At 40.6% G+C, this 15,219-nt stretch overlaps 1 protein-coding gene across 2 annotated transcripts in view; it reads left to right on the forward strand.

Annotated features, from left to right (window-relative positions):
- Window positions 1-13,717, forward strand: part of LOC111245822 (putative PDZ domain-containing protein PDZK1P1) — a 63,125-nt gene extending 49,408 nt beyond the window's left edge. For both annotated transcript variants that reach the window (XM_086981290.1, XM_022794670.2), the window contains 5 exons: window positions 128-316; window positions 1,338-1,508; window positions 10,416-10,535; window positions 10,843-11,035; window positions 11,382-13,717. In XM_086981290.1, coding sequence (XP_086837416.1) covers window positions 128-316; window positions 1,338-1,508; window positions 10,416-10,535; window positions 10,843-11,035; window positions 11,382-11,515 — 807 coding nt within the window. In that variant the 3' untranslated portion in view covers window positions 11,516-13,717. The remainder of the gene's footprint in view (window positions 1-127; window positions 317-1,337; window positions 1,509-10,415; window positions 10,536-10,842; window positions 11,036-11,381) is intronic.
- The last annotated feature ends 1,502 nt before the right edge of the window (window positions 13,718-15,219 follow it).

Here is a 15,219-nt window from a genome sequence, read left to right on the forward strand (position 1 = left end):
CGTAAGATTGTTTTATCTAAGAAATGCTTTTAGCCATTGTTTTAATGCCACTGTGCCAGCCAAGGTCATATGTACAAAATGTCAACACAACAGTGAATAATATCCGCTCGTTTGACCCGATTTTCAGCACCTTGTCCCCAGACTCTGTCTCCTGCGCAAATGGCAAGACTACGATGGCTATGGATTCAATTTGCACGCTGATAAGACTAATAACTTGCACTATATCGGCGAAGTGGACGAGGGATCGCCAGCAAAACTCGGCGGCCTTCAGCCGGGTGATCGACTCGTTGAGGTGAATGGAACCAACATCGATAACGTGAGTAAAAACGCTGATTGAGCAATTAAGGGTCTCGTCTATAACAAAGCTGACATCAGTCATGTAGTTTTTTCTTCAATAACTGAGAGCAGATATGAAAGAGTCTTTTCGAAGGGCGCGGATACCTTTTGTCACTACTAAAAAGTGTCACAGGCCTAACTTGTAGATCTGTTCGACTATTTCACACGTACTATGCATAAAGCGTGCCGTAATATTTACGTTATTCAAAGGTAACTGTGAGAGGACGATGAAATTTTTCCCAGCCCAGTAGTTTATGCAACATTTCCTAGTTGTTATTAAATATCTTTTTTTTAGAAGAGCTAATAAATTTTCAAGAATTAAAAAACGTGAGTTGATATCTAAACGCTTGCATTAGCTGCTGGTTCTCTTCATTATGCTATTGTGTTATATATTATGAAAGCTTGAAAAGCTGACACTAGGTCAGGCTGGCAATTCGTTTCCCTGAGACTGAACGACAGAAAGCATATTGGATTTTATTTAAAATTTAAGGCAAGCTCAAGAGGAGACTGTACTTAAAAGAAAAGATTGTAAGACGATTAAGAAATCGTCTTACACACGGAAAGATTTATTTCAGAGTTTGTATTTAAGTGATTAGCAGTTCGATCTAACTTACTTAAGGTAACTTACTGATATCATCGAGTATTAGTAAGTAGCACTTAGTTAGCTCAAATGTGTAAGTTCATAATGGCCATAGTCAGAACATTAAGATATATTTTAGTATATACGTAAATACCAACGAATAAAAGAATATTGCGTAGAATTTTTGGGCAATACGTTTTCGATAAAGAAGGTACGAAAATAGTCGAATCGGCTTAACCTCTTTGAGAGGACCAGTGCTTGCTTTTTCACAGCTGTATTGGAAACTCTTCTTATTTTACGCCAAACACAAAATTTTTATAACTCGGTAACAATAAGTGTTGTTTTGTTTAGTAAATGCTTATCTAGTTACAACATTAGTGAAACTATAATTTGTGTTCTTTTGGGGTAACTTTACTAATAGATTGCTCACCGGGAGATCATCGAACGCATTAAGTCAAACCCCAACCAGACAGAACTCCTTGTTGTTTGCAAGGAAACAGATCGGCTTTACCGCGAGAAACAGCAAGTACCCCGCCATGACATGCGTGAAGTGCGCCATCTAGCAACGCCTGCCCGAGACGCGGAGCATATGGTAAATAATAATGGAAGAATTTAAGCCATAAATTTTCAAGTTTGCTATCACAGTTATCCCGCGCATTAGTAGGATAGGCATAAAACATTTACTAAATATTATAGAAAGCGTGAGATCAAATTTTCATTAATTATCCCGATAAACTTAACTTTATCTAATGATAAACGGTTTATTATTAAGAAAAGCGAAAAACATCTACTCTCTAATATTATTTATTTCTTGTCATAAAACCATGCTCCAGAACAACATTTGCATATGAGAGTTTTACCGCAAAAATAGTCTTCCATGGGTAATCTTTCCGCAGAGGCTATAGAAAAGCTGTCTGGTTCTGCTATGTGCAATGAGCTTTGCCTTGACTCGTTGACCAGTAAAAAAAAAAACAGTGTTTGCCAGTTTGCCAGCGTGTTCTCAAACTAGAACACTGCAAGGCAACACTATGTTCCTACAACAGTGGAAAAACCTATCGCGAACACGATTTATGGTCGCATCGCTGAGAACTAGCTGACGTTTATAGAAGTCATTGTGTACTTGTAATGACCGCTTGATTCATTACTTACGTCTGGCGGTATACTGGCGTATATGTGAAAACCCGTTCATGTTACCCGTACATGTTCTTCCGGATGTGTGCGAATTTTCAAACCTCAAAAAAAAACAGCCTACTTGAAACGGCCTCATGTGACGAGCACCGATCGGTGATCATCGAAGCCAGAACACTAAGCCAAAAGCGTTCATAGTAACCTCGAACGTAATTCCTCTGCTATTCACGTGCGTTTATGGATACGGAGTCGTATCAATCTGATATCATATCTTCATTCGATCCGAAAACTGTATGGCGATTTCCGAAAAATGGTTACTGCAGCAGGGATCGTGGCTTAATCATGTACACCAATATTGTATCTAGGTACTAGCATTTCATCTGTCAAAAAACAGTGATCAGTAAGATACTTATGTGAAACAAACAGTTTAGGCAGAGCTAACAACCTTATCGATCAGCTGAGATTAGCATTTGAGCTGCCGTCGGCGGTTTCTGTTCGAGGTAGAGGTGGCCTGACTTCAGCGGTTAGTCAAGTAATCTAGTTCGCTTTGCGACGACGGTAGCGTGCTAGCAGCCATTGTAGTAAATGTTGGCCGTTGCCGATCCTGCCAGCAACGTGACGATGTGGTCGTTAAATGAACAGCGTTCACTGTAGTAATTCAGCGAACAGCTCGCTAGACAGTCAGTCTTGAACAGGTGGATCGACTCGTAGATGAAAACAAACCAACGGGTGCATGACGAACGACGAAAAATAAGCCAGTAATCAGCAAGTCTGACCTCTAGCTTCAACGACACTTGTCTGAACACAATGTTTGTTGTTGGTTGACGTTGTCGCTACGGTTACAGTATTATGAAAAATATTCGTCGTGACAACAACAACAACAACAACGACGACAACAGCTACAGCGGAGAATGAAAGGGAAAACCACACAAAAGCTGAACAACCATTACAGACAGCTAGGGCTGCTACCGTTGTTGCAAACAGCGACCGCTAGTAACTAGAATACCTGCAGCTGCGGGTGACTGTGACGCTACCACTGGTTTTTGTTGTTCTTAGCTGTTCGTTGTCCCTTGTACCTTCCGCTTTCACTCGACATATAAATAAATTTGGCGATTTGGGACGATGATCGGAGAGCGGCCAGCAGCAGCTTTTGAGGCACTAGAGGTGTGTCTGTCTAGGGATAAAACATTTTCCTACGGTTCAATTAGCGCTCACCGGTTGGTTTATTGGTTGGTCGTCGCACGACTGGCATTTTCCATGTCGTTGAATCGATGTCAGCAACACCGAAAACGGGGTCAGTTATCAACCCGACGACAACGACGACTGTCCGAGAATGTATTTGATGCATTAGTACTATTACTGAGGGAAGTTGGCATTCAAGATCGAGTTCACTAAATTGATAAATGCGTTCCCAGTAATGCGGGTCGCGTCATAAATGGGGTAGATGACCTGTTATCTGGGCGACACTCATGCAAACGACGATCAGCTACACTTGACTGTCTGTTAACACACAGGAATGAGATAGGAATATTGCGAACAACCTCGACTACCGTATCTGAGTCCAGCGTACTATTTTATGTTTCAGATGCTCAAAAATAGAATGAGGTGATATCTTGCGACAAGTGACCACACGCTTTCGCAATGAATATTTATAATTTGAGATTTTAACCCTATTGTTTGTTTTCGAATAAAGTTCAACTTCCTTCGTAACACACCTCCAGGTGATATGGGAACAGTGTGTCGAGCCTCTAGGACCGATACTACCGGCAGTCCGGCAGGCACAATCCGTTCTAGGCTAAGAAATGACCGTTCAACACCGGAAACTCCCGAATATATCTCGCTAAGCGCGTAACGACGCATAAGAGCAGTCGAAAAACTGAGTGCTGCTAATCGTTGCTTCACACACACGTCAGCGTGTAATAGAAATATGTACAAAACAATAGTCGCGCGATGTAGCGACTTCAGCACTGTCTCAAGCTCTGAGGCTGCTGTCCCACAAACTGAGGAGGGCTTCGTGCAGCCTCGGCATTTTCCTATGCTAGGTTGCAAGCTGAGCGAACTGTTCGATACTACAGTACATACGAGCAGGCTGTGCTGGAATAACTCAATGATCGTATTCATATAGGGAGTATGTAAAGATTCAACATCGAGATTGGATAATAATCGGTTCCTCTCACTGGAGCATGTGTGGCGGGATCAGGAGAGCGCTGACGTTAAAATTAAATCCTGTATTTCGACGCAGAGGGATACGGCTGGCATTAGCTTAACATTCAGTTGAATCAGCCACTAGCATTGGTATCTTTAATTGGTGAACATGATGAGGATAAACTTCATATCGTCATCATGTCAAAAAAGTAGCGGTAACTAACGGTAACTAGTTAGTTATCTTAAAAGATAGCGTTAATAACATAAAAACGTAAGAGGTCCGGTGTGAAGTGGGACGAAGTTAACTGTAATAGGGTACGTGATTTCGTATATGAACTAATATAATTCTTGACCAGCGCGACCGGATCAATCTGTTGTAGACGTGAAATCGACCTAGGGACCAGGCCACACGATGACGACACTTGAAAGAACCCGTCGCATGGTGGTGTAGAACCGCGATCGCCTTGGCAGGTCCACGGCTATGGGGCAGGACATTTGTAAAAGTAGCCATACACTACTGAAAGCAGCTACAAGAGAAGAACTCTCATACGCAACAGTACGACAGCAAGATTACGCGTGGAACGGTTACATATATAAACACAGGCCCCCATACAAACCTTCAGCACAAGCCCTTTCTGTCACAAAAGGACGCGTTCCATCGCGCACCCCGGGAGCTTTCCAGTGAAGCAGTGATTGTTCAGATTTATTGCAGATCTGTTTTTTGCAGGCTGTGAACTATACTCAAACCGATGACACTGCTGTTTGTCTTCATTACGGCCTAACGATCTAATACGCTGTGTTAATCGCTGCGTGCCATCTAATGTTAAATGATGCTACTGCTGAGAATGAATTGAGCTTTTCCAAGTACAACCTGGGCCGCTGTTAAGGAAAATAATCCATCATATCTTGCTTTTACTCTGCTCACTGGATAATGAGTATAGTGATGATAATGTCGCATTGACTTATTACGAGACAAAATTGACGTTAGTCAAAGAAGCGGTGTTGACACGAATGATTCTACAGCAGGTAGTGGTGTACGTGAGAAAGCGGACGTTAGATGACAGACGTAAACGTGGTGACGATTACTACAAGAGGGTACACACGGAGTAGCTTTTCAATATGCTTCCGGTCCCAGAATGTCTTTTTGATCTACTATACTCTTCTACTCAAGCTTTCTTTCAACGTACCGTGGCCATATTGTAAAATATCAAAACTGTCCATTTGATAATATTACGTTTTCTGAGAATCGATGTTTTTAGGATGACAAGAAGAAACTACCAAACAGTCATTTTTGCATTTCCTATAATTCCGTGCCCATTGAATCGCTTAGCTAAGTTTCTCTAAATAGGCTCGAATACTCGTACATTACGTGACCTTATCACAAGTCCTGCCACCAGTAGTATATATATATATATATATATATATATATATATATATATATATATATACCTAAATCGCAAAGGTCTCAACGAAATTACTCATAGGGAATTTGGCTGGGCTGTGTGCGAGACTATGTCCTCTTCCTATTTTCGCTTTTCTATTTCCTGTTGAAACAAATATTCGCATTCGTTTATCCGCCATGTATAGTTCTATCTTCCTTAAATCGTTGGCTTTTTCTATCTATTATCTAGATGGAGAGCATATATCGTAAAAATAAAAGCGACCTTCAAATGTCTGACGTTGTCGTTCATTTGCTACAGTTTTGTTCATAGGCAGTTCTCCAAATAAATTTAAGTTGGATAAAACGACGTCGATAGCGTCAGTAACTAGTTGATCAATTGTATAATAAACGTTAAATTCATTCTTGAAATACGTACGGTGATCTACCCTTCAAGTTAAAAATGAAGGTGCACCCAGTTGTGCCCATAAAAGGGTGCAATCAGTAATACTCGCCAACGGGATTTCTAAGCTTTACCATAGCACTTCTTTGGGCAGAGTTTCCACAGCGTATAATTTCAACTTCCTTTGATGAAGAATAGTGCCAACGAGCCAAAGATTTATGTAGCGGTGGGGCGTTTCTTGCTCGCCATATCTAAATTTGCATTCATCTCTCGCTTGCAGACTGGTCTGTGATTATCCCACGTTGTAGTAACCAGATCAGCTAAAATCGGCTTGATGGCCACAGTTGCCACTATAATCACCACTAAATAACTGCTATTCATTATATCTGTATAGTAACACGGAAAGATATTGCTTGCCATCCGATTGCTACGTGCGATAAAAAGTGTAGGACCCCAATATTCTGCCATTCAACCCTTTGGTTATTGATTACACTGTTGGAGAGCAACTATGGCCGACCATGGCAGTGTACCTTTACGGCCGTAGATCTCAGATACTATTTATTGTATTCATCTGTAAACAGGAGTAATATACGAACCAATAACTATCGTGTAAATTTGCACCTCCCCACAGCCGGCATCTGATCACTGCTTCTTAAGCCACTGAATTTCTTCCTCTGTCTTTGTGTTTCTAGTATTTTTATCTTCTTCAGCGTTTTTCGTTCCAATTCAACCTGAACATGAATGAGTTCGCCGGGTCAAATTTTTTTACTCGTAAAAGTAAAAAAACGTGATTGTTATTGTTATAGATGAGTTGTGCAGCCAATAGATGTGTTGTCCATTGTCAATCTGTTCTTTTTTCCTCGGATTCATTATCGGCCGTCGCCTTCTCTGACGCCTGCGCTCTGAGTGGACATTTCAAACATCGCCACCCATTTGTCAAGGCTATTCATGCCGTTTCCTGTATATGTTTATATATATATATATATATGTAAAGGACACGTGAAAAGTCACCATTTAAACTAATTGTCTCTATTCGGTGATTCAATGTTCTGCTGCTTATTGCGTTTATCTAATGTCTGATGTCAGTCAGACGGTTGCTGAGAGCGAATGAGGCGTCATAGTTTTTCTCGTCATCTTTTGCATTTTCTACTATCATGACTTACCACCTGTACGAGCTGAAAGTACACGACAGTTTTTCGAAGTGGCTCTAAGGACTAGCTATACTCTAGATAACAGATTTAGTACAGCGGAGGATAAATGAGAAATTTCGATAGTCGCGGACAGATACCGCGTTCATGCATTTGAAAAGAGCGCAGTCTCTGTCATTGAATCAGCATAGAAATAACCTTGTAGGGCCCGACTAAATGAAGAAACAAAATAATTTACGTATTTTTTGTACTACAGTACTACTAAAGTCCAGGCCTGTTTCTTTTCGTTGGTCTATTATATAACGTATTCCCCGCTAGACCGTGTCTCTATTAGGTACTGTCACATTTATCGACACGTTTATCTATATCCGGCGATCGTCGTTAGAAAGTAGCTACTTTATTTTTAGTCGAGACGTGCAACTCATGTTCCGTATAAACTAATACCTTATTCTGACAGTCGATCTTGAAACCCAATTAAGCTGTGATGACGAACGTCAACGAGTCATTATGTTTCACCACCCCGACACGAGTAGACTTTGTACCTGTTTCCCTTAGATTTAGCATTGATCGTATTTGTGGCAACTATTATCAAAATTAAACTGAAACATGCGAGATAGATCGCGCCGACGATAGAATATCATAATAAACCTCCCTTTGTGCAGGCTTTCATCGTCTTCTTCTAGGCTTTTCCACCTTAGCTAGGCATTATGTTTTCTCGTTCGGCAGTAGGAAATGCTCTGAAGAGTTTCGTTTCGCGAAAATCAAGAAGCCGAAGTATTATATATACACCTTGCTACGAGTTTATCGCTCTTGTCGCGTCGTACGAGTAACAGATACCTACTTGTCTTTAACGATCTCCTTCGCTGTCGGCGAACATCATTGAGTCCTATCTATGTACAGTTCTGATGGCACAAATTAGCACCAAATGCCCTTCAGATGTTACCGAGGAAGCATGCAATACGAGCACGTCTTCTACACATCAGCCAAGAGAAGCATTTCAGTCATCAGTTTCAGCAGTGTCGTCCCACACAACGCTCCATAATACAATACAAGGTTTCTTCTTTGCGCTGTCGTTAAGCGTTGCTTAAAACGCAGAAGACGACATGGCGAATTATACCGGAAACTAGGGAAAAAAGAAACGAGAAAAGACTCTGCGTGAGATTTTCATACGAATACGAAAAATCGAGTAGCGGTCGGCCTGGTATTTTTCCACTTGTTCCTCCCTTTCGGTTCTTGATTCGGATTTAATTTTTCTTATATTAGCAATGTATTGCGCATAAGTTTTTGATACACCCTGTACATGTCGAAAGAACAGACTGTAAATGAGCCAACATTTGAATATTTCGTGATCAGGAAATTTTGGCCATATTATTGGCGGGAACGCCCACTAGCCATGGGAGTTTTATCTCATTGACTTATCAAGTAATCATGTTGATATACTGTTTATCTGCAGAAAAAACCGGCACGAAATAGCTGTTGTCGCGCCCAACAATTATATTAATTTTTCCATACTATAAACAATTACATTGTATGTTTTTTTACCTCTGGGTCCATAGATTGCCTCATTGTGGTTACGTACTAGGCGGTAGTTTTATGGCACGGAAAGCAACAGTTAAGTTAGCTAAGCCAGTAGTTACCTGACCTTTAGTGCGTACTAAGCCCTAGAAAGCAATTAAACAACCGGTGGCTCTGTTAATTACAACCAATGATGCAACAAGCATCAGCTGTTAGAAGACATGATGAAACGTGTTCAACATATATATATAACGGATTTTTTCACATGTACAAAACGTTATTTCTCTTACCGTAATCTTGCTTCTTCTCAAAAACACCACATTTAAATTTTGGGTGAATATATAGTATCTGTAATTTATGTCGCATACATTCGATAATATAACCATCAGCGCAGCTTTTGTAGAATCTAACGTAAACTGGATTCCAGTTAGTGGTAAGGTGATTGTTGCATAAGCTTTGGGACACGCGGTGATTCAGGCATAGACGTTTCGTCCTGGGAGACGACGTAAAATTCCAAACAATAGTTAGTAAATGAACTTACATCACATTCTTGTCGTCACTGCAGCCGCTACGTGCATTGAATAATAATAGGTTGCTATCACTTCTACATTTTTGCTGAGGCTCACCAACTGAACAGCTGTGCCTGGTAGTAACTATTATTATTATTAATATGACTATTCCTTTTGTCTGGTGCATCTTCACTCAATCGCCGAATCAACTAGAAGATGAAAGTTCTTCATGTAGGGAGTCGATTAGTGCTGGCCCGGACTACCGATTGCTCACTGATTGACGCTGGCCACTACAGTAAAATCACACCATGGCCTTCACTTGTTATTTTGACGCTACAGATCGAAGAGTCGAATGGTGGGTCGGCACGTGAAGCTGGGTGGGTCAATGCAAAGTGCGGGCGTATACCGTCTAATATTTTCAACAGACTTATATAACGCCGACCCAGCCAGACAGATCCGGGAGTTTTCGATTATGCGGCACTGGTGTTTGGTGGGCATGCGCAAAAGTGTAGGATCGCGACGCTGCTGAGCAATTTTATCGGTTTTAATTTGCTTGAAACTGTGAAACTAAGAAAAGAAAATGGTAATATTGTCGAAACGTTTTCAGCAGCGACAGTGACGGCTGCGGCCACCGCTTATTTTTGTTTGTCCACTGGCTCATCGGCCTTTTGTTATGAAGCTAGCTGTCAATAGTGACATAGCACACGTGCATAGAAAATGTTAACTTTTTAATGTTACAGACCCTCGGAGAAGCTGCTGCTGCTGCTGCTGGCCTGTACTCACTGTCAACCGAAATAGCATTACATTTCGGATCTTTTTTCGAGCCCTTCTTGTTCGTTCGCTGCAGATAACCAAAGATAATAGTTCAGAATTTATGATCTACATAGATAGCACAGAAGTCAGAAGTGTATGGCGAACGCCGTTGTTGAAACTAACCTTTAATAATGACCCCTAAGGAAATAGGGATGAAAACTGTTTTGTCATAAAGGATGCAGTTAACGACTATGAGGAAATATTTTAAATAGTAGACATGAGTGATAACACTTAAATGTTTCGAATCTATACAAATTTGAGAAACGAGGATAAATTTGACAGAATTGGTAAAATGCTGAAGACGGTTTGATAGGCTTGACAAACGGGTCGTTTATCTGATAGAAATCTAGTATGATGTTAGTTTAGATTTAGTTAATAGTGACTCTCATAGAAGCGCCTTTACGTTACGAATAGCGAGTGGCCATTTGTTTTTAAACTAAAATGTCCTATTTGCTGACAGGAGGAACATGACGGCTCGTCGAAGTCTTCAAGCCCGAAAATGCTTCCCTCGACTCCCTCGTCAAATCGTTCTGAGGAACTTTCGCCTTCATCGAATGCCGATGACTATAACGTCACTGAGGTCTGATACGTAAATGCAATGCGTTGCTATTATGCTATCTTCTCTTTGTTTGTAGTTGAATACATGAATTAGCGTGTTTGGTCTGATGCTCTGTCACAATTTACGTTGCGCCAAAAGCAATCATCGGAAACCTGACAATACGATAGGACTGCAGTTGCTGAATGATCTTGCAATATAAAGACCTTACGTACTTCAAATCATGGGCGCAACGTCGTTTTGTCGAAAATTGTCAGACACTTTTTCCTTGTGATGGCAACAGTCTTGACAATTAAAAGTAACTCACTTGTTTTCTTTGTCAATCTTACAGCTATCTCCCACTCCTTCAAACAACGCTGAACCGCCAGCGTATTCGGAGACACGCAATGGACGCGGTTCAGCTGAGGCCGCTGCGTCCTCGCCCGAACCCCTCACGGAAGCAGAAGGCCAATCCAACCAGGACCTTAGTGACAGAATGGCTAACAGTACACTCAATGGAGATAACAATCCACGAGCTGATATGGGTATATTAAGCTTGAATAGTATCTGAAAAAGGGCGGCAAAGCTTGCAGTTAACAGTAGTCTGCGGGTGCTTTTCTATTTTCCTAATGTTTCCTTATACTAAATCTTCAAAGACAGATCATACGATAATCAATATTCCATATTTCGAATCCGCGATAAACTCTGCTTGGTAGACAGTAAAAAAAAGTTCTCAAATTCGCAATAACTTATAGTTGTGATGGAGTGATCTAGCAGCTCGCTTACATTGTCAGTAAAGGGATCAGGACAGGCGTCCTTGGAATGGCATGCAGATGTGAGGAATATTGTTTTAATTTTTTGATTTTTGGATGGCTTCGATTTGCTTTATAGGCGGGGATGTCTCACCAATTTTTTCCATGAAAGCGTCAGATGTACGTGAGATGCTTAAGCAGCGCAAGAAGAAAGATCCTCGCGGGCAGAATATGGACTTAATGCAGAAATTCAAAATTATGGAACAGCTTTAGGCCACAGTTTGGGAACGAATGACATTGAACTTATATCGATTGCTTAATTTTCTAGATTGAATCGATACATTTACAATGGAAGAGAGATAAAAAAAAACCGAACTTTTGGACCATCGTCCCATTCCGTAGATTGCAACGGTCTGCACCGAAGCGTTGACCCGATAATTATTTTTCTAGTTACCTATAATAATAATAATAATAACACTTTTATAGCTAAACTATTATAACCTAAGGATCGGAAGGCGTTACATAGACTACTATACAATGACAATGCACCTTGTAATTTTAATCATTGCAGATATCACACTCTTAAGGCATAGACGTCACAATTCTTGTGGCAACCATTACTTATTGGTAAACAGTGTTAAAATGGGCTATGCCACACTGATGTTATCAGCGAGTCCAGAAGCAGATTACTCTGCCAAAGTTTATCGCCGAAAATTTAATTTCGGTCGTCTATTGATCTATTTGAACATGAGTATCAGCTCTATTACAGTTTAGTAATTACCTAGCTGATTAGTCGGAAATCAATAGCTATACAGTAGCCGAGTTAACTGTACTAATAGAGCTTTTCGGTAGAAGCGCGAACGAAATGGAAAAAACATAGGAACGAGACGCTTAAACACGCGACGAAAGTTGCAAAGGCACGAGCGAATACTGCTAGAGTCTATTCTTCGAACCACCACAGAAGTTTATACGGGTTTTCCTTTTGGAAAGAGAACCATCGATCAGCTGCGTGTACCTGAATGCGATACATCACTCAGGACTCGTGAAGGACTAAACGGTTCGCATAATGAACTATCTAGTTAATAAAAATAAACTAGGCACGTATACGCTTATAGAAAGCAAACGTTTTTTTATAGCGAGTACACACATGGATTGCCTTTAACATGAATAAATCCTGCTTGGCAAACAGTTTTGGTCAAGGACCAAATCGTTTGCATCGATGTTCAGGTATCCGTGTCGAAAAGACATAAAAGGCTTGCATCCCAATATACCCATTATACAACACAAGTTTGAAGGTCAACTCAGAGTTTATCTAAATTATATTATAATGATATAGTATTTTAGTGGTAGTGCTACCTGCGCAACCGTATTATTTCATTACGGAGAACTGAAGGATGACGCCCTGCGGAGGAGAGAGAGAGTGGGAGGGCGGGGGGCGAATGAACGTGACAATGAAATAAACGAGGTCACATAAGAGGCCACAGCAAGCCCAAATACTACAAATCTCCAGCTCAAGGAAACGTACGCACGGTACTTTGCAGGGGTTGCGTTTGTCTGAAGTCAGGTTCGGACCGAGTAACTGGTTGGCGTACACGCCGCCGAAGCATTAAACAGGAACGCAATCTAGAGCATATAATAAACTAACGAACAAAATACGCATTATGAAAGAGTAAGCATAACTATATGGACAGAAAAAAAAAGTTGTAATGGCAACAACAATCGTTGATGACGTTCACGACTGATAACCATGTCTATAGATGACTAAACTAGTTAGATAAAATGACGATGAAGTATGAAATACATACGATACATATGAAATAAGATTAAAAATGTTTACAATATAAACAACTGTGGAAGAAACGTATAGAATTCAGTCATCTAGAACGGTTAACTCGATGAGACATGAGACAGTGATCGTACCAATCAACACTGAAAGTGGCATCGACACCGTGGCGATTCACATATTTCAAACGATCCAATAATAGGACATATATATATATATATATATATATATATATACAAGGTGCTGAAGAATAGAACTTCGGTGCTATGTAGAAAGCTGTGTCGTTGCAGTTGTTTTTGATGAGACTGAAACCATATAGAGAATTTATAGGATAAGAGTCCGCTACAAGCTTAATTGTTCTATTTTTTTATGATTCATTTTCCGCAAGGGTTGAAAGGCCACATAAAACAGCAAAAAGGCGGCCGAGATGAACAACGTCTATGCAATACTACCCGAAACGCAACATAAGTACGTTAGAGTGATGATGACCATTTATAAAGGAAATACGCAATATGGGCACTTAATAGCATGCTGCAACGAATTTTAGTCGAGTCTTACCCAGGGGAATAATAAAGAACAACTTTTCTCTCATGAGAAAACATAACGGATTAAACAGTGGAATGAAGTTAAGTCTGAGTTGTAAGCTAAATATCAATAAAAAAAAAATCGAATATGGTGTGTTCTGTAGAGAAGATGCTTTCAGTTATTGTACAAGTATTCTGCTAACGAGTCGCTATAGCAATGAACAGCGTGTATGGCCTGCGTCGTCCTGCTACCTTGCTGCATTATACGTGTGCTAGTTAGTCATTCAGACATCTCGTCCTCAGTGTTCAGTTGGTCCAGTTCAGACAGTCCAGCACAGACAAGAAACATAGAGCGTAGGATAGTATAAAACCAAACAGATACCTTACCAGCAGGGAATGTCCTACATTTCAATTGTATCGTTATTAATTTTATTTCTAGTAAACTTTCTCCAGGCTGCCGTCCACCTGTTTCTGTTAACTTTCAAAGTAAAATCGATCAGAGTTCCATCTTAATTTACGGTCGATCGAAAAACTTCGAAAGAGTAGTAAATAATATAATATTCTCGACAGGTAATAACATATTCAAATTCATGGACAGGAAAACACTTTTTTTTTTCAAAAATTAAGTTCGAAAAACTAAATCAGCTAACAGTTAGATATTATACACACTTTCAATCGTGGTTGAGAAAGCCCCATACGCAGATAATTTTCCTATTTTCGAAAGCTTTTTATATATTTACAAAAACTGAGCCCTATATACACCGAGCCTAATATATACATTTGTATATACGTAAGCTGACAACTTACCAGCCGCATCAAAACGCCCGTCCCAGTGTTTTTCTCTGGCGGCATCAGTAGTGACATGTACGTCATTTCTCTGAGCTCCGCCTTGCTGCCACTCGAACGACGGCAGTATCGGCAGGTTATCCGCAGATCCACGTTACGTTGTCGCTGTACTTCATGTACGGCCGTCGTACATTCCGTCATTGTACTTGATTATTGGAGGATTTTGTATGTATGTTTACATTACAGTATAAATATAAGCACGATGTGTACGAAAGGCTGCTGTGGCAACCCAGACGACCTGGTCGAGTCCATCCAATAAGACTAAACGCGGGCGTCGATGACAAATCCAGCTTGAATGCATGCACTATCATCCCGTTTACTAGGAATACGGAGTTGAGAGCTAATGAGCGCGTTTCATCAGTAGTACGTTCATCTCTTAATATTTCTATCTGTTAATTGATCTACTTGCCAGTAATTTCCTTTAATCTTTACATACTTGTCCCGGTGCTCTGGATAGTCATAAAGTTACCACGATTCCTCGGTCTACGGCTTCTCGAACTAAATCGGTGATAGCGTGTGCTCACCCATAAATTTGAGGCATGGAAAGTCCCGTAATCACGCGAACTTAGATCGGAAGAATCGACGGGTAGAGGCCAACGCTAGATAATCCTTTATTTAGCATAGTAAATAATTGGGGCATTGGGATGAGGTATAGCGTTATCATTTAGTAGTCGGGTTGCGTGCTTCCGATTATTCTGTTAACGGTTCATGAGTCTCTTAAGGGACTCGAGATAGAAAACTACACTTATTGTTTTATTTTCTGAAAGTCTCCTTGTAGCAGACGCCCCCGGTGTCAATTGCAAGTTCCATCATCACCTTCCATC

The sequence above is a fragment of the Varroa destructor genome, unplaced genomic scaffold, assembly GCF_002443255.2.
Source record: "Varroa destructor unplaced genomic scaffold, Vdes_3.0 BEIS01000002.1, whole genome shotgun sequence".
NCBI classification, from domain to species: domain Eukaryota; kingdom Metazoa; phylum Arthropoda; class Arachnida; order Mesostigmata; family Varroidae; genus Varroa; species Varroa destructor.